General features: G+C 43.2%; 1 protein-coding gene across 3 annotated transcripts in view; it reads left to right on the top strand.

Annotated features, from left to right (window-relative positions):
• The window catches only part of POU6F1 (POU class 6 homeobox 1), a 52,371-nt gene extending 40,402 nt beyond the window's left edge, over window positions 1-11,969 (top strand). For all 3 annotated transcript variants that reach the window (XM_034412221.3, XM_034412220.3, XM_087886815.1), the window contains exons 5-11: window positions 2,116-2,341; window positions 3,752-3,981; window positions 5,342-5,470; window positions 5,883-6,101; window positions 8,309-8,447; window positions 9,642-9,816; window positions 11,104-11,969. In XM_034412221.3, coding sequence (XP_034268112.2) covers window positions 2,116-2,341; window positions 3,752-3,981; window positions 5,342-5,470; window positions 5,883-6,101; window positions 8,309-8,447; window positions 9,642-9,816; window positions 11,104-11,449 — 1,464 coding nt within the window. In that variant the 3' untranslated portion in view covers window positions 11,450-11,969. The remainder of the gene's footprint in view (window positions 1-2,115; window positions 2,342-3,751; window positions 3,982-5,341; window positions 5,471-5,882; window positions 6,102-8,308; window positions 8,448-9,641; window positions 9,817-11,103) is intronic.
• Window positions 11,970-13,755: the final 1,786 nt, after the last annotated feature.

Below are 13,755 nucleotides of genomic sequence, written 5' to 3'. Positions count from 1 at the left end.
TTGGGTGGGTTTTTTAAAGAGTGCTGCAAGATACACAAATGCAATTTGACATATCATTAATCCCTTATATGAGAGCCCAACCCAACAAAATTAAGGAGGTAAAGAGAGACTTGCCTTGTTTATCTTCTATAAAGCCTGTATACCTTTTATTCCATACAAGCTCTCATAGAGCAACAGCTGTTTAAGAAAATTAGTGTAAATTGCCTCACAGTTTAGAAATAAGAAAACCGCCTTAGTTCAGTGATATAAAAAAACACAAAAGAGGAAACTATCCAAATGTGCTGTAGACTATTAGTTTCATTCTCCAAAATAACATATTTAGGAGTGTCAAATACATGAGGTAATGCCCTTTTTTAGCTCTTGGAATAGGATGTGGAGTTTCTTCACTTATTTTGTGGTTCTCCAGAAAAGGGCTGAAAGGTTGAACATTTTGAGACCCATAAAGAGAATAAAACTCATTTTCTACGGTATCTTTTGATTTTTTTTTTCCTTCACTGTCCTGCATCTTATCCTTGTCACATGGAGAACAAAATCATTACCTGTTGGGGGTTTTGATATTATTCATAGGGCTTTGGAACGTAAAGGAATGGATAAAATGCCTTTGAATTCTGATTCATTTACTTGTGATGCAAGCACTGTTATTTTATACAAAGTAATCTTTTTCCCTACTTTCACCTGTTTAGAAAATAATGTATAGGATAACAACAGTGGGATTAAGAATGAGGACAGGCATTGGCGAATGAATGTTTCCCCATTCAGGTGATGCACACAGTTTCACAGGCGATACATTAAAATCACCTATCATTGCTTGCCAGGATGGGGAGATTTCTCCTTCCTCATGCCTCTTCTTGTCAAAATACTTCAAACTGCGGTTGGCACCTTCAAAGAGAAATTGTATTTTCATTGTCAAATAAGCTTATCAGCTTTGCTCTGAAATAGCAGATTGGAATACATCCTAGAACATTTGGCCTTCGAGAAATTGCTAAACAACAATACCCAGCTTTTCTTATCATTGGCCAAGGCTGCTGGGATTTGTAGTTCAGGAAGGAAGGAAGGAAGGAAGGAAGGAAGGAAGGAAGGAAGGAAGGAAAGAAAGAAAGAAAGAAAGAAAGAAAGAAAGAAAGAAAGAAAGAAAGAAAGAAAGAAAGAAAGAAAGAAAGAAAAGTAGCTGAAGTGATGAAATGATTTCCCAGCAGGAAGATCTGCTGCCCACCGTTATGGCAAACAAAGCCAGTACTGTTTACAGCATGTATTTTAGATAGCTTGTGAACATTGCAAGGAAATTATTTCCGCCTCCCTCTTAGTCTACACCGGGGGTATCAAACTCGATTTCATTGAGGGCCGCATCAGGGTTGTGTTTGACCTTGGGGGGCTGGGGTGGGCGTGGCCAGGGTGAGCATGGCCAGCTTGACGTCACTCGTGTTGGGGCACCTGTGGTGGCCCAAGTGCTCTGCCAGCAAAAACAGGCTCCTGAGCTCCATTTTTGGCCACGATGGCCTTCTGCAGGCTTCTGCCAATGAAAATGGAGCTTTGGGGGGGGGGGGGCAGTTCTTCGCTGTTTCCAGGGTGGCTTCACAGACCAGATCTAAGTACCCCATGGGCCAAATCCAACCTCTGGGCCTTGAGTTTGACACCCCTGGTCTACACTGACCTGTGGGATGACCATGCACCCCAGGGTGCAGTACAGTAGTGCCAGTTTTCTGAAGGACATATCCTTGGCTAAAACTGGCCTGATAACTAATAAATTAGATAACTAGGGTTTACTGTGCTATGCTTTGGACTTTGCATTTCGAGTCAAAAAGGGATTGGGCGAACAGACAGCAGAGACTAATCGATCAGGGCTGGGAATTAAAAACAAAAAAAGATATGTCCCAGGTTCTTTCATGGTTGACTTTGAACCAGCCCCCTCCCATTGGAGTGTTACAGAGCTGGGTCACCCAGCTGCTGGCCACGGGGTGGGGGCCAAGCCGCACCCGGCACATCTCAGTCAGGCATCTCCTGGCTGGGCTGGGCCTCCGGTGGACCGGCTGACGTGACTGCTGCACTGATGCTGTCTGCAGTGGCGTTGATTTTGTTTTCCCTTTTTTCTTTTTTACATCTCGTTTGCTTTTGCAGGTCTTGACTCAGGAAAACTTAGCAACAGTTGTGACAGGCGTAATGGTTCCGGCAGGGGCAGTTACTCAACCTCTTCTTATCCCCATCAGTATTGCAGGTCAAGTGGCAAGTCAGCAGGGGCTGGCTGTGTGGACATTTCCTGCAGCAACGGTGGCTGCCCTCCCAGGACTGACGGCTGCCTCTCCTACTGGGGGAATTTTCAAATCACCTATAGCCAATTTGCAAGGTAACCATTGTTTCTTGGAAGGTCACATAGGGGGAGCAAGAGTCTGCGGCACTTGGGCCCTAACCAGAATCAGCCTTAATCTGGGAGGGAGCATGTTGGGAGGCTGATAATCTTTTTGAATTTCAGGGAGGGAGGGAGGGATAGCTCTTTTGCTCTGGGTCAAAAGCCAAGGTATTCTGGTCCAAAACGGCATGCATCAGACTTCCCCCATTAACTTGAGTGCAGGAACCAGATCCATTGATGGAAAGGATCTGCTTCCCCCTCTGAAATGAATGGGGAGGTCTTTCTAAGTTTTATGGCTGCATCAAAGCCCCCAGGATGTTCCCTTGTAGACCAGCAGTTTCTTGGCTAAATGATGTCACTAAATTCCTAGTCTGTGTGACAGCAGAAAATACAGTGCGGTTTGGTTTCAGGGGCCTGTTATTTATAAAGGAAACCATGGTTCCAGTCAGTATTCTCTGCAAATAACTTTCATTTTCTGAAGACTGGTAGGACAGCAATGCTTAATTAAAAATGTAGAGCTAGGATTAATTCCCCAGGCGCTACTTCTTGCTAGCAGTTAATTCACACAAGGAGCCAGTGATGCAAAGTAGCTGTGGTTACTCTGAGTTGCAACAGCTGTTCCGGCAATGATGGAGCCCAGCCCACCAAGCTGTTGTCTACTTGTTTAGGTGGCCCCTGATTTCATCTTGCATTAGAGAGATAATTTCTAGCATGAGTAGAGAGAATTCCACGGAACCCTGTTTCAATATAATTGCATTGTGTGTGGTGTATCTTTTAACTCCAGCTGGTACAATAGTTCCTCTGAATATGAAATACAGGTAGTCCTCGACTTAGAGCAGTTCATTTAGTGACCGTTCCAAGTAACCTCACTGAAAAAAGTGATTTATGGCTGTTTTTCATGCTTACGACCATCGCAGCCTCCCCATGGTCATGTGATCAAAATTCAGCTGCTTGGCAACTGACTCATATTTATGACGGTTGCAGTGTCCAGCAGTTCACCTCTTGCGACCTTCTGACAAGCAAAATCAATGGGGAAACCAGTTTCACTTAACAACCGGGTTGCTAATTTATCAACTGCAGGGATTCATTTTAACAACTGTGGCAAGAAAAATTGTAAAATGGGGGCAAAACTCACTTAGTAAATGTTTCACTTAGCAACAGAAATTCTTGGCTCAATTATGGCCGTACGTTGAGGACTACCTGTAGCCTTTCCCCCATTTTATCTTCAAGGTTTAGTTCTTGGCTCATTAGATCCCATAAATGCTGAGAAGTAATTCTTCCCATTGCTTTCCCATGGGTCAAACCTAGAACTTATGTGACAAACCTGGAGACTGTCCCTCCCCTTCAAAAAGTACATTTTGCGACGACCCTGAATTTAACGCATCTCTTTCTGTCTTGCTCTCGCAGCCACTGCAGTGCTGAACACAGCAGTACAAGCCCCTTTGCAGCCAGCCCAACCTTTCCAGGCACAGCCAACAGCCCAGCCCCGGCCATCCATCCAAACACAGACTGTGTTCCAACCAGCAGCTCAGACAACTCTTTTGTCACAGCCAACCACAACAGCCACTCCACCTGCCGCCAAGCCACTGGAAACTCCAACACAGATCACGGTTCAGCCGGCAGGATTTGCAGGAATAGTAAGACATTAGAAAACCCCTTTCCTTGAAGAAGACTTTTGAGCTACAGGGAAGCAGGGTTGGGAGCTGACAAACCTTCTATAAATACATTTCTGACCCAACTCAAGGCCTTCCACATCACTTTGATCCTTTCTGATTTTTCCAAAGAAGAAAATCTCATGTACATTTCTGTGATGAATTCAGTACTGAATAAATTCAACAAATCTAGTAACTGCATAGAATAAGCCTCTGCGCTGATAATGAGAAATCTATTTCTTCGATACATAAAAATAGATTTCAATGTCCCTGATATACCGTGTTTCCCCGAAAATAAGACTCTGTCTTATAGTTTTTTTGAACCCTGAAATAAGTGCTTGGTCTTATTGCTGTGCGCTCAAAAGCCCGATTGGGCTTATTATCAGGGGATGTCTTATTTTGGGGGAAACGGTAAAATCTGAACCACAATCTATATTCAGTTTTCATTTCAAATGAGGATATGAAAAAATAGAGTGTTTCCCCGAAAATAAGACCCAACCGAAAAATAAGTCCTAGCATGATTTTTCAGGATGCTCATAATATAAGCCCTAGTCAAAAAATAAGCCCCAGTTAAGATTGTCAGCCAGACGGATGCATTTAGTATCGTATATCCCCAAAAATAAGCCCTAACCAGAAAATAAGCCCTAATGCGTTTTTTGGAGGAAAAGTTATTTTCAGGGAAACGCGGGTATGGTATACCATAGTGGTTAAAGTGCTAGACTAGTTATAGTCCAGGTTCCCAAGCCTAAGGCTCTAGTCCCCCCTTCAGTTTCAAAGTCGGCTTGGATGACCTCAGCTCTAATCAGCGTCAGGCTCCACAACATGGTGGCTGAAAAACAAAAACTCTCGTTACATCATGCATTGATAGCTTTGCCGTGTTGACTATAGTGTGCAGTGCAAAACAAGCAAATGCTGCAACAAAGTGAGAAAAATGCTAAAAATAAGAAAAACAAGAATCCAGCCACTCTTTTCTTATTGAAGGAAGCATTGACCTTTGCAGTAACAAATAGCTCCTTAGCCATATTTGAAGACTGGTGCCAAAAATGGCAAGCATTATCCATGTATTAACTTGGAACGAGGTTAGTCAGATTGCATATTTTCAAAGGTAATTTTATTATTTAGATCATGGAACAGGGCAAACTGACCTCCTCAGGAGTTATCAGGTTCCTTGATATAATAAACACTTCATATCTTCAGAGAGTGACAAATGCATATGTAATTCTGCCTTGTGGAAGAAAGTATGGAGGCAGTTGAGGCAGAGAAGATCTCACTTTGCATGCAAATGAAGAATCCTAACCTTTGATCTTTGTTTTCATTTATTGTTTCGTTTTGGTATCTCTTACAGATCAGTGCAGCTTCTCTTGGAGCCCCAACCCAGCTGCTTAGCTCACTAGCTGCCACGCCTGTCATTGCAAACACCATTCCTAGTGTGCAAGGAATAACTGGACAAATCCTGACTAATGCTCAAGGGCAAGTAAGTGCTGTTTCCATTCTGGAAACAGAATTAATGGATTCTGTAGGCCATGCTTAAAGGACACAAGAATGGTTTTTTTTTTTAGTTGCCAAACATCTGTGCAGTTTATTCATTAATGTTATACAGCCTGCCTTTCCTCCAAAGCTTAAGGCGCATTAGAAAGCATTTTCTTCTCCTGTTTTGCTATAGATTGGGCATAGAGATAATTATTAAGCCAAAGTCATCCAGTGAATTTTCATAGTCATGGATGGACTCAAATGGGACTCTGCCTGGTCCCAGTCCTACACCCTAAACTTTATACTATCTTGGCTCTGCTACAAAGGCAAAACTAAATCCATGTGGTTTTGATAGGAAAATGTCAGAAGATTAACACACTGCAACCTTGGTGCTTTCCCTTGCCTTTGTCCTCCAGGTTATTGGAACTCTTCCATGGGTAGTGAACCCAACCGGAATTGCAACGGCAACTCCTGCCCCTGCTACGTTGCCGGCACAAAATCTACAAGTCCAGGCGGTGACACCCCAGCTGCTTTTAAATGCCCAAGGTCAGGTCATCGCCACCTTGGCTAGCACCATCCAGACAGCAACCACTATCAGGAAATCAACCCCCCCAGAATCTCCTGCCAAGAGCGAGGTGAGTGCAACTAGCAAAGCTGCTGAGAAAATCACCAGAGGATCTTAACAACAAAATTACCAAGATGCCCAAAGAGGCACCTATAGAGAGAGTGGGGGGGGGGAGGAATGTGGATTAAATAGAAATGGGGAGCCTACTGCTTTTGATAGATTGTTGAACTAGGAGAAGTCATGAAAGAGCTCCAAATTATTTATTTAACAGAATAACAGAGGTGGAAGGGACCTTGGAGGTCTTCTAGTCCAACTCCCTGCTCAAGCAGGAAACCCTATACCATTTCAGACAAATGGTTGTCCAGTCTCTTCTTAAAAATCTCCAGTGTTGGAGCACCCACAAGTTCTGGAGGCAAGCCGTTACACTGGTTAATTGTTCTGCCAGGAAAGTTTTCCTTAGTTCTAGGTCGGTTCTCTCCTTGATTAGTTTCCTTCCATTGCTTCTTGTCCTGCCTTCAGGTGCTTTGGAGAATAGCTTGACCCGCTGTTCTTTGTGGCAGCCCCTGAGATATTGGAACACTGCTATCATGTCACTCCTAGTCCTTCTTTTCATTAAACTAGACATACCCAGTTCCTTCAACCATTCTTCATATGCTTTAGATTAATAAACCAGTTTATCGATCACATTTATACAACCGCCTATCTCACAAAAAGCCACTCTGGGTGGCATACCTCAATAAGAATAACAATTCTATAAATACAATCCTTATAAAAATATAAAACAACCATTATGAAAAATAAAAATATATTAAAAAGCAAGGCACAGTACGAGGCACTTTATTATTTTTACTGCTGAGGAAAAGGAGGCAGGCCAGTGGGATTTTGCATCTCACCTGTCAAATTAGTTAATCAAGCCTGGGGTGTCACAAAATTGGCTGGAAGCAGGAATAGCATTTCCTGTTTTGCCTCAGGCTGCAAAACCTCTTCGCTTGGCCCTGACCCTTGATGACTTGGTAGCTGAATGTGTAAAATATTCCTCTTGTCAAGTGTTGCTTGTGGCATGACATATGTTATATCTGTGTCAGGGTGATCAGTGGGATTTATATGCTAGATATAGCAACACTCGTGCTCAGGTTAGCAACTAAGGCCCATATGCAGAGAGTCCTGGTTGAAATAATATCATCCTGGATTGAGATGAAAACAGAAGTAGTGTTTTGAGAGCCAGCAGACCTAAAATGTCCTTCCTCCAATCCATTTTGATTTCCAGCACCAAGCTCTGGAAAACCTGATCCTACTCCTTTTGTAGCTGAAGTTAGTGATGCCTAGCAAAAATTAGCTGATACCTATGGACCATTACTTTATAAGGCTGACAGGCATGTCCTGCAGCTGAGCTAGAATCTAATTGGCTGATCTGATGGCTGGTATTTCAATTAGGAAGTGAGAAAGCTGGCACTGACACTTGAACTAAGAGCTCTTGTAGCATGCACTTGAGAGTCAAGATATGTTAACTTTATTCAAACAGTATAAATCATATAAAATAAACAAAGGTAAATGTATTTCCTACCTGGCAAAATTCTCATTGGCTAATGCACCTTCTTTGACCCTGATTGCAACTGGCATAATGGCTCATTAGTCCATTTTTCATTCGTAGTTCATTTCATTTCATTTCTTTATTTATTCGTTCATCCAATTTATCTCAATTCATCTCTAACAGGCATCTCTGGGTGACTTGCAACAATTTGAAAAACTCGCACTATAAAACTACAAACGATGCAAAATAAATACAGGTAGTCCTTGATTTAAGATCACAACTGAGCCCAACATTTCTGTTGCTAAGTGAGACAGTTGTTAAGTGACTTTTGCTCCATTTTGCAAGCTTTTTTTTTTTGTCACAGTTGTTAAGGGGATCACCACAGTTGTTAAGTTAGTCGCACGGTTGTTAAGTGAAACTGGCTTTCCCATTGACTTTGCTTATCAGAAGACACACAAAAAGTGATCACATGACCCCAGGACACTGCAGCCGTCATAAATATGAGCCAGTGGCCAAGTCTCTGAATTTTGATCATGTCACTATGGGGATGCTGCAATGGTTGTGGGAAAAACAGTCATAAGTCTCTCTTTTTTTTTCAGTGCCGTTGTAATGTTGAATGGTCACTCAGTGAACTGTTGTAAGTCAAGGGCTACCTGTAGAAAATTGGCAGCCAAGCTAAATCAACAAAAGCAGTATTAAACTGTTTTGGTCTGAATATTGCTTTTTTTTTTCTGCTCCGTTGCCAGGTCCAGCCAATTCAACCTGCCCCAGCTCTCTCACAGCCAACTGTGGTCATTGCAAGTCCTCCCCCAGCATCCAAACTAGCTTCCACTCCTGTCCCCATCACCTGCTCAGAGACACCAACTGTCAGCCAGCTGGTTTCAAGTAAGCATGTTGGTATCCCTGTGATTCTTGTAGCAGGCAGAGAAAGAAGCTGCCAGTACTGGAGGCTGGTTCATGATCACATGCGTGGAACATTTATGGGAGAAAACCATGAAGGGGGGGTTGCCTGATTTCTGTATTAAAGAGGCATTGTTATACATCCCACAGCTGTTCAGAAAAAGGCGGATGGTGGGGACGCCTGCAAGTGTTAATCCAAACCAAAAAAAAAACCCCACGTACAGTATTACTTTTTTTAAAAATGTGTCACTCTACTTCTAATAACAAACATGGATAGATTGACGCTGGAACTCCAGGATAAGGAAGAAAGTGACTATTATCTTGTGTGGCACCAATGGTACCAATGGCTGGAAAGGAAAATCAGTACAACTGTAGATGAAAGTAAATAGGGTGAAAGATTAATAGTAGGAGATGAATACAGAGAAGATGCAAGATTATTCTTAGTTTAAACCATTTGAATTATGAGTTTAATACTATTTTCTTATTAATACGTAAAGAAATATATATTCTGTTGATGACAAAAAGCATATATGTAGAATGTTGTGTGGGTTTGTAGGTGGTGGGGTTTTGTTTGTCTTTGTATTGTCTTTATATTTTTGTTTATATTTTAATAATAAAAACATTTTAAAAAAAAACAGCAGCATACACAGAAAAACGGAGGATCACAACAACACAACATTAATTAACAATATAGGTTGTAATGACACTGACCGACAGAATGAATACCAAAATCTAACATCTTGCAAATTCTCTCTCCCAGACCCAGGTTTTATTGCTTTACTCATTATTTATGAAGGCAACCTGCTCGGTAAGATATCTGGGCACCCCTCAGCAGCTTCATATAGATATTAAATAAAAAGTGGGAAAGAGCCAAGCCCTGTGGCACCCTGTCATAGACTAATTATAGGCTGAACCTCTTCCACTGACTGGAACCAACCATTCAGTCAGGAAGGAGAATCACCAGCACCTAATCCAAGGAGACCAGTGTGAGATTTAAAGGGATTGATGGAAATGTCCCCCATTTTCAGATCGCAACTCAACTGCTGTGAAATAAAAACTACTTCCTGCCCAGTGGCATGAAAGATGCATGTGGCTGCAGGAGAAAAGGATTTATAGTGCAATTTAGTCAGAAACTGCAAAATGGAACAAGGGTGTCTTTTTCATTCTTTCTCCTACCAGAGCCTCAACCTTCAAGTAGTGGAAATGATGAAGATGGCATAAACCTGGAGGAGATCAGAGAGTTTGCCAAGAACTTTAAGATTCGACGTCTCTCTCTGGGTCTCACCCAAACCCAGGTGGGACAGGCATTAACTGCCACTGAAGGACCTGCATACAGCCAGTCTGCTATATGCAGGTAAGCGAGTCTGTTTCCCTGTGCAGATGACTCTGGGTGGAATGCAACCCCCAATAGAAAAACAGTTTGCCCAGTCTTCTTTTAAATCAACCCTAGGCCTTCCTCCTTCCCAGTTCTTTATATAGCTCAATATCATCAAAGCAATAAGATGGGGCTATCGTATCTAGGATGCAAAATCCAGATGACCACTACATGGCAGCAAAAGCAGAGGTGGGATTCAGCCGGTTCGCACCATTTCGGGAGAACCGATTGTTAAATTTCTGAGCAGTTTGGCAAACTGGTTGTTGGAAGAAATCATTAGGGCACAGAACTGGTTGTTAAATTACTTGAATCCCACCACTGAGCAAAAGGGATAGAATTGTTTGTATATCTTGATTATCATCTAGTGGATATCTAAATAATTGCAGCCCAAACAGAATACTATAGCCCTATATATGTGTTGGGCTCAAGCCAGTGGTGAAATCCATTTTTTAAAACTACCTGTTCTGTGGGCATGGCTTGGTGGGCATGGTGTGGATTGGTGGGCGTGGCAAGGGAAGGATACTGCAAAATCTCCATTCCCAGCCCATTCCAGAGGAAGGATACTGCAAAATCCCAATTCCCACCCACTTCTGGGGGGAAGTATATTGCAAAATCTCTATTCCCACCCCACTCGGGGGCCAGCCAGAGGTGGTATTTGCCGGTTCTCCGAATTACTCAAAATTTCTGCTACCAGTTCCCCAAACTGCTCAAAATTTTCGCTACCGGTTCTCCAGAACCTCTCAGAACCTGCTGGATTTCATCCCTGGCCCAAGCTCAGAGATGAGACAGTAAGGTCCAATTGAGTTCAATCCTTTACTTGCTTATACCCGATGGACAGAACCTTGCCAAACTAAAGCTATAACTTACTGACTACTAGATATTTCTTGACAGATTCTAAGGTGGCTACATTGAACCTGTTCGCCCTTCCCACATCCATCTCGGAACTGTGTGGCCTCTTACTCTGGGCCCCTTTCTGGGAAAGCTCCATGTTGCCAAATCCCTCCCCCTCTGCTCCTCCAGGTGCACATTCCATCACAGAAGGGTTCCATATCAGTTTCTAATCCTGAATTAAGTAGATTGTCGTTATGATGGCAGTTACTTCTAAGGGATCATGTGGAGCCCACTCATTTTGACCTCTGCCCTGCCTTAAATGACTAATGAATCAAACCTGAACATTGAGATATTTATTTCCTCAGGGCTGGGTAGCAAACAGTAGTGACAAGAAGTCCGCCTTGCCTTCCTCAATGGTTCCTGCTGATTTTGCAGATTCGAAAAATTGGACATCACCCCCAAGAGTGCCCAGAAGCTAAAGCCCGTGCTGGAGAAGTGGCTGAGTGAAGCTGAGCTTCGGAATCAGGAAGGCCAGCAGAACCTGATGGAGTTTGTGGGTGGGGAGCCTTCCAAGAAGCGGAAACGCCGCACTTCTTTCACCCCGCAGGCCATTGAGGCCCTCAACGCCTATTTTGAGAAAAACACCCTCCCTACCGGCCATGAAATCACCGAGATTGCCAAGGAGCTCAATTATGACCGGGAAGTGGTCCGGGTTTGGTTCTGCAACCGGCGACAGACACTCAAAAACACCAGCAAACTCAACGTCTTTCAGATCCCTTGAGGGCTGGAGCTCAAAGTGAGAATCTCCCTTTCCCTACCTGGCTGCCGTGAGCACTTTGTGGCTAAGTCTCCCCTGCCCCTGCCACCTGTTTATAGTGATGACTGAAGTGAAAGAGGGGAGATCTCCTCGTGTTTTATTGTGCCCCAGCCTGCTGCTTCCTTCCTCTCTGACGTTGCACCGAGCTGTGAAGGCTTAGGAGTCCATTGGCGTTTAACTTCCTTCTGTGTCAGACAAATCATGGTCAGTTAAAAGGAAAAAGGTTCTCCTCGCCTAGTTTGTGTGCATTTTTTTCTTTTTTTGAAGGTGGCATTAGGATTGCCACCAGCATAGCATCCACCAGGAACGATGGGGAAAACCCTGTTTTATTTGAGCCACTTTTCATAGCGATTTCCTATCCAGCTACAAAATCTGCTAATCGTATCCAAGCAGAAATGTGGCATAATTTATATCTCCCTTTCTATATGGATATTACTGTGATGACAGAGCACTATTAAACTGAAAGTTAGTTTTTTTTTTCACCTACCAAAATCTTGAAGTTTAGTATCCTGGTTCCCTGTTGATTCTTTTATTTTAAGACTGATTTGCCAGTTAAAGAATCCCTTCCAGGAGACTGCTGAGGAGAAGAAAAAAGAGGCAGGTGCAATTGTTTATATCTTGGGATATTGTATGTCTTGGCAATCTCATGCCAGCAGAGCACCACTACAAGTAATAAATAGTCCTGGGCCTAGCTTACTACAGGGGCAAGGAGGATCTAGCCAAGCAGGGACAAGAGAGGAACACAGAAAACTGCCTTACACTGGTCCATCTGTTGTATTAATGTCAGCTTTGCCTAGCTTTAACTCAACCTAGAGTTTTTAAGCAGTTTGTCCAATGCTACCTGGCAATATAGGTAGTCCTCATTTAGTGGCTGTTTGCACTTACAACAGTGATGAAAAATCAGCTTTACAACTCTACTTTTACACTTACCCCCTTTACAACAGTCATGATTTCACTTAAGCAAGTGTTTTGCTCAACAATAGAGTTGGTGGTTCCAGTCATGTCTAAATGAGGACTATCTGTACCAGGGATTCAGCTGGGAACCCTCCTGCCTATAGGTGGTTCTCGACTTAGGACCACAATTGAGCCCAAAATTTCTGTTGCTAAGCAAGACAGTTGTTAAGTGAGTTTTGTCCCATTTTATGGACTTTCTTGCCACAGCTTTTAAGTGGATCACTGCCGTTATTAAGTTAGTACACAGTTGTTAGGTGAATCTGGCTTCCCCATTGATTTGGTTTATCCAGAAGGACGCAAAAGGGGATCACATGACCTTGGGGATACAGCAGGGGTCATAGCTTATGAACCAGTTGCCAAGCATCTCAATTTTGATCACATGATCATGGGGATGCTGGAAAGGTCATAACTGAAAAATGATCATAAGTCATTTTTTTCAGTGCCGCTGTAACTGAGCGGTCACTAAACGAACTGTGGTAAATCAAGGATTACCTGTATAAGGCTAGTATTCTACCACTGAGCCCCTTCTTTGCAGTGAAGAAACCCTCTGATGATGGCTTTCCAAAATCCAGCAAGGTTGTTGGCTGTTCAACCCCTTGAGCAGATGGTCCTGATTTGGAACAAATCAGAGCTTAGAGGACTAGGACAGGTGGGAGTCACGGCAGGTACCTGTCCTTCTTCTAGCAGTACTTGAAGTTCTTGCTTCATGGAAGGGCTCCATTGAAAAGAACGTAAAAATGCTATCTTCTATACAGTAAAGCTATTGATTAAAGAGGGTGGGAGGAATATGGCTGTGTCCTTGAAATGGGGTTATGTCAGCCTCACTTGGTAGACCAAATGGGGAAATCAACTCTATAGGAAAACCAGAATTAACTTTACTGAGATTGGCTACTATAAAAATAAACTTTCAAGTCCAATTGTGTTGTACCTTCCTCCCCACCATACTAAAGTACAGTACTACAGTACAGCACCCATTGTACTTACAGTAGTGGCCAAAATTGTGGAAACCTTTTGGGGAAAAGGGCATTGTCTTACCTTAATGCCCATTCTGCTGAGCAGAGGGGCCAGCAGTCAGGAATGGGTTAACTCTGTCATCTGTCCCGGACTGAGTCTGCAATCTGTTAAGGTCCTCCTCTTCCTCCTGCTTCCCAGATTTCCAGCGAAGGAGATGCTGCAGACTGGTGAGCTGAGCTGAAAATACATCATTAGCCATACGTCTCACCCCCACCCCCCCACGGTAAGGGCCAGAAAGGAAAAAGCAGAGCTGACTGCTGGCCCTGTGCTCAGCAGAACGGGCGTTCAGCTAAGGCAACGCC

The sequence above is a fragment of the Pantherophis guttatus genome, chromosome 2 (genome assembly GCF_059756535.1).
Source record: "Pantherophis guttatus breed Tessera chromosome 2, ASM5975653v1, whole genome shotgun sequence".
Taxonomy (NCBI): domain Eukaryota; kingdom Metazoa; phylum Chordata; class Lepidosauria; order Squamata; family Colubridae; genus Pantherophis; species Pantherophis guttatus.
Note: the sequence above shows the minus strand (reverse complement) of the source record. Positions and strands in the feature narration are given on the sequence as shown.